Source organism: Leiobunum rupestre, chromosome 4, assembly GCF_980474605.1.
Source record: "Leiobunum rupestre chromosome 4, qqLeiRupe1.1.hap1, whole genome shotgun sequence".
NCBI classification, from domain to species: domain Eukaryota; kingdom Metazoa; phylum Arthropoda; class Arachnida; order Opiliones; family Sclerosomatidae; genus Leiobunum; species Leiobunum rupestre.
The window spans coordinates 60,426,963-60,438,787 of record NC_143387.1 but is presented as its reverse complement, the minus strand read 5'-3'; the positions used below and the strand labels follow the sequence as shown (position 1 = coordinate 60,438,787).

General features: G+C 41.7%; 2 protein-coding genes across 4 annotated transcripts; one reads left to right on the top strand and one right to left on the bottom strand.

The window, feature by feature from the left end:
- Positions 1-387: 387 nt before the first annotated feature.
- Positions 388-5,156, top strand: LOC149948575 (uncharacterized). 3 transcript variants are annotated; one of them, XM_090172192.1, is made up of 5 exons: positions 388-491; positions 3,733-3,875; positions 3,939-4,110; positions 4,176-4,460; positions 4,525-5,156. In XM_090172192.1, exons 2-5 carry the CDS (start codon positions 3,736-3,738, stop codon positions 4,927-4,929), a joined length of 1,002 nt encoding a protein of 333 aa, XP_090028318.1. In that variant the 5' UTR covers positions 388-491; positions 3,733-3,735; the 3' UTR covers positions 4,930-5,156. The 3 variants fall into 3 exon arrangements, with proteins under 3 accessions (XP_090028318.1, XP_090028319.1, XP_090028317.1); XM_090172193.1 differs by lacking the exon at positions 388-491 and adding an exon at positions 757-835; XM_090172191.1 differs by lacking the exon at positions 388-491 and adding an exon at positions 2,652-3,477.
- Positions 5,157-9,046: 3,890 nt separating this feature from the next.
- On the bottom strand, positions 9,047-11,279 carry LOC149948574 (uncharacterized). The gene is made up of 3 exons (XM_090171113.1): positions 11,185-11,279; positions 10,181-11,115; positions 9,047-9,267 (listed from the first exon to the last, which is right to left on the bottom strand). Exons 1-3 carry the CDS (start codon positions 11,277-11,279, stop codon positions 9,047-9,049), a joined length of 1,251 nt encoding a protein of 416 aa, XP_090027239.1.
- Positions 11,280-11,825: the final 546 nt, after the last annotated feature.

Genomic DNA, 11,825 nt, shown 5'->3' with positions numbered 1-11,825 from the left:
ATAGTTGGCCGTGCGACGTTAAAGAAAAAATTATTCCTTCCAGATACTGCAGACAGCTAATTAACTTACACTTTTCTATTACAAAATGTTTTAAATAATAATAATAAACAGATAATTTAGACGAATTCATCAAAATTTAAACCACCATTAGCAAAATAACATGAATAATAGTTCGTATTTCTTAGGATAGATGGCGCTGCAGGTCTCCACAAAGTCACTTGACTACCATCTTTTCACCCCCCCCCCCCCTGGAATTTATAGTTTCGCCTATTGCGGAAATATCTTTAAGGGTCGTCTCGAGAAATTTATACCACTAGGGACAATTCTTCCGAGGATAAGTATATTTTGGTCGTTTCGTAAAGAATCAAGGACAACTAGAATTTCGTCAAACGCTCTCGCTTTGCTTTCAGTGGGATATTTCCTGGCAGTTTAGAAGAACTGATCTAGCATAATCGCGTCTCATTTCGTAAGGACGTGTTGACAAGACAACGGTAAGTGATCGTTTATTAACCAATTTGATTTAAAAGCTTAGCTAATCGAAGTCACAGCCGTGCTAAATTTGACTTCGCAACAATTCATAGCATTTCAAAGCATGTCATATTTCATCGAATTTGCTACAGCATACGTTTTACAATGGAGTTTGCTACAATGCATTTTTGCAATTGACGATAAAAATTGCTGTTTTGTTATTCTTGATTATAACATTTGATTCGTTATAGTCTCATTCAAAACCCAGTTGGACTTTTCATTGAAAAAATGCACTTTCACGCTCTGATTTAGCATATACGTTAAATCCCGGTTTGGTTTTTGGTAGTGCAGTTCAGTTTCGCAATTGGTAATCCATGTTTTCTCTATTTCTAATAAGATAGCACAGTTTAGAGGAACATTTTTAACCCTGGTATTGCGTGTGAAATTGAGGGAACAATCGCTTAGCTCGGGCTTTATCACGCAATAATTTATTATAATAACCTAAATGTATGTACAGCTTGGTGTATCTTTTTGAAAGTAGTTTGTACTGTTTATTTTTCGATGGGTCGCACATTCATAACAAATGTACTGCATTTGCAAATACAGTGGATTTTGTCTGAGAGTTTTGGAGTTTTCAAAAATTCAACTGCATTTTAAAAATATCCAAGCATTGGAAATGTTTGGTGAATTTGTGTTTTTTTTCTTAATATGTAAAAAATCCCACTTTGTTTAATAGTTTCGAATATTTTCAATTTGTGGCTTTTTCTGTCGAATTTTGGGGACTTTTCTGTAGAATTTCGATGGGTTGCACATTCAAAACAAATGTACTGCATTTGCAAATACAGTGGATTTTGTCTGAGAGTTTTGGAGTTTTCAAAAATTCAACTGCATTTTAAAAATATCCAAGGATTGGAAATGTTTGGTGAATTTGTGTTTTTTTTCTTAATATGTAAAAAATTCCACTTTGTTTATTAGTTTCGAATATTTTCGATTTGTGGATTTTTCTGTCGAATTTTGGGGACTTTTCTGTTGAATTTTGGGGACTTCTCTGTTAAATTTGGGAACTTTTCTGTTGTATTTTGGGGACTTTTCTGTTAAATTTTGGGGACTTTTCTGTTGAATTTTGGGGAATTTTCTGTTAAATTTTGGGGACTTTTCTGTTAAATTTTGGGGACTTTTCTGTTGTATTTTGGACTCTTTTCTGTTAAATTTTGGGGACTTTTCTGTTGTATTTTGGGGACTTTTCTGTTGAATTTTGGGGACTTTTCTGTTCAATTTGTTAAAAATCCAGAATTAAATAAAATCATTGCCGGATTTTTTCGAGGACATCGGATTTTTCTGTGGATGTTTTGGTGAGTATACGGGATTTTCTTCAATGTCCGACCCCTCGTTATTTTTGGAGGCACAGAGATTAGAATTTTATCACGCGAACTAAAAATTTTATATTTTTTTAAATTCTCATATTTGCAGCAGCTAGGATCAAATCGAAAACTCCTCAAAAATCCGTACACCCAGAGTCGTATTAAGAGGGGGGGGGGGGGGCAAAGGGGCCCTTTTCCCCGGGCGCTATAAAAATGGGGGCTCCGAAGTAATCTTCTTATACCCATCAAATCACGTTGTCCAAAATATGGCGAAACTCTACTTAATTGGGCCCTGTGTACAACCAATTCCAAGCAGATAAAATTTAGTAATACTAAATCTGTAATCAGTTACGTAATCAGTTACGAAATCACTTTAGTATAGCCAGCGCTACAGGCTTGCACTCCGCTTATCGGGGTTGATCGGTCACCTCGAATCAAATTCGAATTATTCGACTTTTAATTACTGTCACCTTTAATTGGTACATTTTCTTATCCTTATTTAAATTGAACTACTATTATGTTAGGCTAAAGAAAAGTACCTAGAAAGTTTCGCAGCGCTTTCTAGAATGTGCTCACGAATATAATATCATCACTATATTTCCTATACATTTCCCGTAACCGTTTTCTACCGCTGGCTTAACCTGTCTACCGTTTACGTGAATCAATGCTAGTACAGCCAATTTTAATAAAAAATTGGTATCTAAAAGTTCCTTGTAATTCTTGATAAAACGTGTTAGTGATTTTAATTTATGGCCTCGTACGATTTATTGTGTAATAGTATAAAAATAAATTAGCATTTTGCCAAATTTCAATGGTATACGACTTAAACGTGTAGTCGATGCCGCTGTATTACACATAACTCTCCAAGAATAGTTCTTTTTATAAAATAACCTTGGCCATCTTGTTGAAATGTTGCCTCCCCGTTTCAGCTGTGGATCCATTTCCTCTCCCACTAAAGAGCTTATGAACTCATTCTTAGGCATTGGCTGAACTATTCCAGGGCAACATTTCATCAAGTTGGGCAAGCGTAAAGACATTTTATAAAATCAACTATTAGGTTTACAGTGGCCTGAAATATCTTAATCGTTAGAAAATATCACGCACTCGGTAGCCCGCTATGAATTTTTAAGATTAAGTAACTGTACGAGATGATTGATAATTTGTTTAAATTTAAATTTAAAATATATTGGTGCGTACTTAAATGTGCGTGACATCTTGTTCCGTTCGGTTTTTGTAAGTGAAAGTTTCGGCCCACTCCACCTAACAATTTCAAGTTTTGTCGCTTGATTTGCCCTTCATCAGGTCCGAACGCTCCCGGAGTGTCTTTTAATGGCCCATGAAATTTTTGCATCACCTCCAAAACATTGTAAAAAAACTTATTTATATCCCAATCCACATCATGTTCGAAGAGAATACTAAAACCGATGTCCTCCGAAGTGATTGAATGGTGCGCTGGTGACGGATGCCCACAGATTATTTCAAAATAGGCATTTTTCCAAACTATAAATAAATACGTTCTTGGTTTAATGATATTATTTAAAGAACTTCGTTTCGATTTCTCACCGAGGTTTTTGGAGACCCCAAAGAATATTTAAAGAGGCAAGGGTTAAAGTCATTAATGTGCCGCGAGGGAAAACCGAATGTTCCCGTAAGCTGGCAGACTCCATTCTTATTGGCTTATGAAAACACGTCACTACTAAGGCGCGAAAATAGTCTTCGCCTTTCGCTTTTAAAGAGAGGACCGTAGGGTAATGCTAGAGTCAGGGTCGGATTAAAGCCTTGTGGGGCCCTAAGCCCTAGCTAAATTTGGTGCCACCTTTCAGTGGTGAGCAAAACCATGAGTTAAATAAATTAGGGGTATAATGTTTGTTCATTGTAATAATTTTGGTTCGTCTGGATTTAGAATATGAGTCGTCTCAAGTACCTGATGACGGAAGGGATTAAAGTTCCCGGAAAGAATGGCTACCGCATGGACCAAAAACCCGAATGGTACGACGCCGAACTCTACGCTAAAGGCCGGATGGTCCTCCAAAAATATACCGTCGGGTTCGTCCACCAATTACTGCTTTAATTAAAGTATTATTTAAAACAAAGTCGTATTTCTGGCAGCTATTTCTTTTCAACTACTCTGGGCCCCATCATACTGAGCCAGTACAAATACCTGGTGGAACCGCTGGTGGCAACGGGTAACGTGAAGACTTTGCAATCCACCAAGAATCGAGTAGCCAGCACATTCATGCACGTTCTCGAATGGATCGACGGAGATATGTTCGACCCGAGTGTACGATTTTCCACAATTTTGCGCTAGTGGTAATTTACTATTTGGTTCGTCTCTCATTGAAACAGGACCCGGCCTACCAGTCTTTGCTTCAAGTACGCGGTATCCACCATCGCGTCGCCAAAACGCTGCAAGAAAAGGTGCCGAACCGGAAGGACGGCGGAGTGTGGTTGTCCCAATTCGAGATGGCCATTACGATGTTCTCTATTACTGGTCCCTTCCTAATTTACTCTGAACAACTGGGCATCTACGCCACCGAAGACGAACTAGAAGCGGTCGCTTTCGTCTGGAGGGTGGTGGCGCGACAACTTGGCATGATGGACGAATTTAACCTTTGCCACGGAACCTTACAGGTAGATTTTTTTACAAGTTTGGTTCTAGAACCGCAGTCTGATGTTTTTTGGCGTTTTATGGCAGGAAATAAAAAGTCTTTGTTTGGACATTGTGAAAATAGCCAAGCCAACGTTATTGAACCCGAAAGAAAAGTACAAAATTGTATTGGAAAACTTTTTGGGGGCTTTGAATTCCTTTTCGTTCTTCATCGATTACGACTGCCTCTTTAACTGGGCTTACCAACTAGTCGGTTTGGAGCAGCGTTTGCCGTTATCATGGTACGGCCAATTATGCGAACGAGCCATACAGTTGTACACAAAAATGATGCGCGTTGAGGTTCTCAGAGACCTCTTCACGCCGTGGTACAAAGCTCAGGTTATCGGCTGGGTGAGCGGTTTCTACAAGAAAAGCAAACTAAAGGGTGACACTGTAATAGAAAACCGAAATAAGTTTTGTCTCATTGACTCCGAAAGCTCTCGGGTGCCTTAATGCTGGCCGTGCTGAGTCGCTGACTGTCAGAAGTTGGATTTTGAACACTATAACGGCAGAATGTACGCACGTCGTTAGGGGGGGGGGATAAAGTCCAATTTAAATATTTACAGTTTTTATTAGATTTATCCGTTAAATCTTGTAACTAATTCCAGTCTTATCTCTCGTGATTGTGTAGTCGAATTTGTAAATGCTAATAAAGAAATGTAATCCGATGATACATTGAACCAGTTTGAGTGTGTATATTTAAATGAAATATTATGTAATGGATTTTGTTAATATTATAGTAAAATAATCATACAGTGGAATGTAGTATATCAACTCTAGTACCTTAATGGTTCAGTATAGGAATTCCGTCTGGTCTCCGAAGGTTCTCCTCTCATCTCCGTTGGTTTCTCAGTGCGCTTGCGTGAAATCGCTATAGAAGACAGCGTTGCCAGACGTACGATAACTTAATAATAATACTTCACCGATTTTTGGGCCATGAAATGTTTTTGAAATTAATTTTCAAACTTTTCTGCGACTCTATCATAGCCTGAAACTTGGTCACTCACATCTTATTATGATTGAGCGGAGCGAGCGAAGCGAGCGTAGCTCTCTTAGCAGCGAGTTCAATGGGAATGTTTTGTCCGTCTGTCCGTCCGTCCGTCCGTCCGTCCGTTAGTAAGTTTCAAGGAGGGGGGGGGGGGCGCAAGATAAAGAGGCATGGTATGAGCCACGGGTTGCGAGAGAGAGAGAAAGCGAGAGGGTATGGGGGTGCTAGACGGGGATAGGAACGGTCGTCCGTCCGTTAGTAAGTTTCAAAGGAGGGGGGGGGGGCGGAAGAGAAAGAGGAATGGTATGAGCCACGGGTTGCGAGAGAGAGAGAAAGCGAGAGGGTATGGAGGTGCTAGACGGGGATAGGAACGGTCGTCCATTAGTAAGTTTCAAAGGAGGGGGGGGGCGGAAGAGAAAGAGGAATGGTATGAGCCACGGGTTGCGAGAGAGAGAGAGAGAGAGAGAGAGAGAGAGAGAGAGAGAGAGAGAGAGAGAGAGAGAGAGAGAGAGAGCGAGAGCGAGAGGGTGGGGGGGGGCGCTCGGCGGGGATAGGAGCGAGTTGTACGAGAAAGTTTTGTAGAGAAGTGGAGGGGGATGGGGGCTCTGATAATTCGCAGAAATTTCGCAATATCTCGAAAACAGTAATTGATGTGGGGAATCCCTTCGAGGTTTTTTTTAATTGAGAGATAGGGAAGCTGGCAATGGTACTATAGGCAAAGTCATTGACATTATCTATATTTCCACCGATACTCGCGAGTATTTAAACGAGTTGCCACTTTGTGTGCTTGTTAATTTTCCAACATACTCAGGTCCGTCATTATACAACAAGCTGATACCGATCCCACCAGTCACCGTTTCGTTTAAAAAGGGGGCGGCCACTTGTACTCGTAAGCAATTCCCACTGCAACTTGCTTACGCAATCAGCATTCATCGTTCCCAGAGCTTAACACTTGAGCAAGCAGTTGTTGATCTCGGACCCAACGAATTCGGTCTCGGCATGGCATACGTTGCTGTTTCGCGCGTAAAAACATTGGACGGCATAATTTTCGATCCCGGATTTAACGTAGAACGACTTTTGAAAGTCAATAGTAAGACCGGGCTAGCTTTCAAAAAAAAGAACTGGAGAGGCTGAAACTACTATGATATGTATGTCATAAAAATAAAAGTTATTACCTTAATTTCTTTAAATGTGGTTTCAATATTTGAATTATTTATATTGTCGCTAGCTCGTTCCGCTCAGGATTTTGTCAAAAATACCCGTTGGGGTTTTGTGACGCCCTAGTAAATATATATATATATATATGGAAGGACAATCAGAACTAACAATATCCATAAGTATGCCACTAAATGAAGCTATGTAACGTACAATCAAAAATATGTCACTAAATGAAGCTGGGTAACGTGCAATCATAAGTTAAAATATCCATAAATATAACACTAACAATTATAAGTGAAGTTGTGTAACTGTTGTGTCGTGGGTTGTTGTGAACTAAATACTTTTTATTAACAAATAATGAATAAATGAACTTATCTACATTCTTCTCTCCTAACTCTGATCTCTCTTGTTTTTGTTATATTTTTTGTTCTAGTGACGCTAGCTCCATCTATTAACCCAAAATAGGAACTACTTATATTTACGTGGGAATATTTGAATGTATATTACAAATATGATTATTTACATGACTCCATAACAGTAACATAACATAAAATTATTTAAGCGTTTTTACACGATCCTTGGTTCCCCTTGAGATATAAAATTTTGATTATAGTGTTTTGGACATACCTGGGGCAGTAGCTTAACACATACGATGTGGAACTTATATTATGGCATGGCCGCTTTGTTTATAGTTATAAAGGGAAATTGTAGTAAATAAACTGTTTTATTAAAGACTTACGAAAAAATGTCTTCGCCGGTTAACCTGAGAAATTCCGGAAGCTTCTCGATGGATGAGAAAATTTAAATATTTCACGCTGCTGCAATGATCGGGGCGATACCTTACGGTTGAATCGAGCATGTGAAGGTGCATGTTTAATTTAAATGGCCGAGATGGATATTGCTCTGATAACATGTAAATTATTATCTTTTAGTTTTACTGATTGTGACGTAATTATTTCGGTTTTGTGTTATAAATTATTTTGGTTTTCTAAAGGTAATCTTATCTTCAGCATTATTTTTAGTCAACAAAAGCTATGAATTCATTGTTTGCTCAGGACGCCACCAGGGGGTTTCGATGGGCAGACGGAACTTTTTAGAATTGCAAATGTAAAGGGGCAGAATGTTGGCAATATGTTTCGGCATTTTGAAGAACCGATGTAGTATAGTAATTTTAGGGCAAATGGCTTAAAAGCGTGTTCTTTTGTAAGTCAGTCGTCACAAAATTCTGGACAACCCATGCATGTCGCGCAGAGGAATTGGGTAGTAGTGGGTTAAGCGTCTGCAAGTCGGTTAAGGGTCAGGTCGGATTGTCCGACTACAGTTGACTCATGTCAGTTATTTTATTCCAATTAATTTTGGTACAATTTAATGTAACGGACAGCACCCCAAACCGGGTTTCGAACTGGTTTACCGACCTAAAAGGGTAGCAGTCGGACCGACCGCTTTGTGCAACATGGGAAAGGGAGTTCTCTCCAAAAATAAAACTGTTTTTTAATTGTTTTGGTAGAGAAAACAAAACACTTTGTGAAAAATTAACTTTGCGAAAATATAACTGCGCAAAATATCAGAATGGTTTCTCCGCCACAATAATTATTTACTACACAATTTTTAATTTCAAGTAAAATAGCTAAAATATTTGGTTCATTTTCACAAAAGAATTTTTTATTTTCACCGAAACATTTTATTTTCACCCAAAAATATTTTTATTTTCAAAAAAACATTTTATTTAATTTCACCGAAACATTATTTTATTTCCACCGAATCATTCTTTTATTTTCATCGAAACATTTTTCATTTTCACCCTAAAAATTTTTTATTTTCACAATAACATTTTGTTTTTAAATAATTTTGACCCAGATGGCGTACCATACATAAGCTTACACTTTTAACACGGGTCTTTTAATCAGAATAAATTATTGTAGACTTTAATAACTGTAATAAGGCGTAGCTAATACCTTCAAACCTGTAAGCAGTACTTCATCTTAGCCTAAACTAGAGTGAACTACTATCCTGTTAGGCTAAGTTAGGCTAAAGAAAAGTACTTATTAAAAACCTTATTTTATAGTGTTCGTTTTGCAGTGCCAAATGCGTATTAGACATTAAGTAAAGAAAGTTATGGACCCCCTGCTCCACGGACATAAAAGTCCTTACTACAGGGGGGGGGAGATGGGGGGGATAAATATGCAGGGGGAATAGATATGCAGGGGGAAAAAGCAATAGAATAAAAATCGGAGAAAAGTTCAAAACAAGAACAGAACAAACAAAGAGAAACAAAACAAGAACTGGAGAATATCACTGTAGTCCGAAGACATCGGAAACCCTGCCGTATGCAGAATAAGAACTAGTGGAAAAACCTAGAGGTTATAGATGAAAGGGTGATGTATTCAGGGAGCGCAAACGAAGGGGTAAGTACGAGGGAGGCAGTTAGTCGAAGGAATCATCGGTATCCGTCCAGGGAGGACTGTCGACCCTAGCTACCCTATGGTGCGCGGAAACAATGTCGTCAAAGATATAAACCACCCGTTTCATATGCTGAACGAAGGTCGCGTAGTTGGAGTTAGTCAGAACCACCGACCCGTCAGTGGAAGTGAGTTTATGCCGAAAGCGGGCTGTCAATGGGCAGTCCCGCAAGTAATGGGTGGCGTCTGCAAAATCCGTGGCCAGTCAAAATTTGAGTGCCGAACTGGTTGACCTCAGTCGGAAAGTTTTTGAGAGTAGGGAGCAGTGCGTAAGTGAAGCGACCCTTCTGCGAAAGGGTCCACTGATCCTGCCAGCGAGAGAGCGAAAGGTCTTTAAAAAGCGTTTTGTAATAGGACTTACTGAGAGGGAGATTGTGACGGGTTCCACTACCCACAGCCCCAGCCTTAGCTAGGGCATCAGCCCGTTCGTTGCCCAAGGTTGTCAGAATTTATAGCCCGGTGTACCGGTAAGAAAAGAACCACACCACCGGAGGCCTATCATCAGAATGCCCTACGCCAGCGTCCACAAGCCCGGACAGGTGACAAAACCAGCATGGGTAGCAGAACCCCACTACTGATGGTCTCACCCTCGACGCAAGCCGCTCAACCCAGCAGAAGGTGCAACAATGGGACGACCAGCCCGCCACTTCGCACACAGCAGTGGGATAGAGAACGGATGCTCTAGCAACTCCGGCCGACACCCCACCTACAAAGGCGGGGAGCCAAGCCCTTTGGAGAGAGCTCCTAAAGGGGAACGGCGGGCACACAGCAGCCCGCATAACCCGGCACAGCTGGCACCGGAGATCCCGGTGGGAGCCCAAAAGGCCGGGAGATGGGTCCGCCGTGCCCTCATACGGAGGCCCGCAGCCCCACAGCAGGCTACTCAATCCGCCGAGGCGGCCAGGTTGCCCGGCCCCTCTCCATTAGCCTGGGCCGAAGCCCAGTATCCAGCCCACACCTGACCGAAGTCGGAGGTCGGAGATAGGACCCTTTGGACGGAGCTAACATCTCCCAGTGCGCCACCGCCCTTACGGGTTACAAGAGCCGGACCCCGACTCCCCGGTAAAGCCACCAGTTATTGCACACTCCGACCCCTTGCCCAAGGTGCCGACGTGGGCTTTAACCCAAGAGAGCTGAAGGATGTCCGGCCCAATGGCCTCCATCAGATGTTTAATTTGTATACCCAGCTCGCTAGTTGCTAGCGGGTTACGGATCGTTTGAATGGTGGAGAGGCTGTCCGTAAAAATTGTAGTAGGGGTAACGATGCTCGAAACGTAAACCCACACGAGGGCTTGGTAGAGAGCAACCATTTCCGCTTGATATATATCGCATTCGTAGTTGAGGGTAAAAATGAGCGAGTAGGTCTCAACGCCATGCCAGTACACGACAAATGCACAGCCGACGTTGGGCCCGGTCTTCGATCCATCTGTTAACAGTTCGTACCACTGCCCAGTAGGCTCAGTGGTAACACAAGGAACAGCGAGTCTGGTAGCAGGGTGATCTGACCACACGTCGTGCGGTTTCTGTAAATTGATAGGGGTTATTTCTAAAGAGCAGTGAACTGCCGGTTTGCCCATGGTGTACAGATGAAATATAGAAGCCTCCTGACTGGCAAACAAATCAACAGGAGGAAGACGCGAGAGAGCCAACAAGGCGTCAGTGGAAACCATGCGGTAACCTTTGGTTATGCGTAAAGCGAAGATTCGCTGTATACTGCCTTTATCTCTCAACCAGGCTCCAGCAGCGTAGACAATAATGCGCTCGATACCTCTCTTGTAGATGTTTCGCAGAGCGGGCCCACTGACGCCCCAGGTATCGTGCGTGTAGTGCGCGATGTTTTGCGAGAGGACAGCTATTTTAGCCTTGACACGGTTCAAATGAGGAATCCATGATAAACGGTTGTCTAAAACAACTCCCAGGTAGGGCATTTCCGTAACATGGGCAAGAGGGACTTGACCCAACTTGAAAATAAGGATTCTGTCTGGTGTGCCAAAACCTTTAAAGGTCATGACCTGCGTTTTCTCGACAGAGAAACTGAGTTTATATGTATGACGCCATAGTTTAATGCACGCGAGTGCCTCATTGCCACGAAGTTCCAGTTACCGGCGTGAGAGGGCCCGGATCATCAGAGCGGAATCATCGGCAAACGCCTGAGAGTCGCATTGAGAAGGTAAGTTTAAACGGAGGAAAGTATCCATTATGAGGTTCCAGAGGACAGGACCCGCGCATGAGCCCTGGGGAATCCCAGTAGTAATATTTCGAGAAATTTAAGTAGTCGCGGTAAACACCTTAAGTTTTCTGTCAGTACGGAAGCTTACGAAACACCCGTAGATGTTTCGTGGGCGCCTTTGATATCCAGACAGATTATGGAGAGGTATTCGTTGTTTGAGTTGCTATCCCGGATGAAATTAACTAAGTTATAAATGGCCTGTGTTGTGGATTTACCATGACAGAACCCATATTGGGCCTCATGGATTAAATTGTGCGTAAATAGGAAGTTGTACAAGCGCTGGGTGAGAAACTTGTCGAACAACTTACCGATATGAGGAGGCATTGGAGGGGTCCTTGCCTGGTTTGATCAGAAGAATTACGTGGGCCACCTTCCAATCAGCGGGGAAGTAGCACTCGGTTAAACAGGCGTTAAAGAGTGTCAGGAGTATAGTAGGATCCGAACGGTGAAGAACAATGAGGATTTCCGAGGAAAGACCATCCAAGCCAGGAGCTTTATTAGGGGACAAGGAATT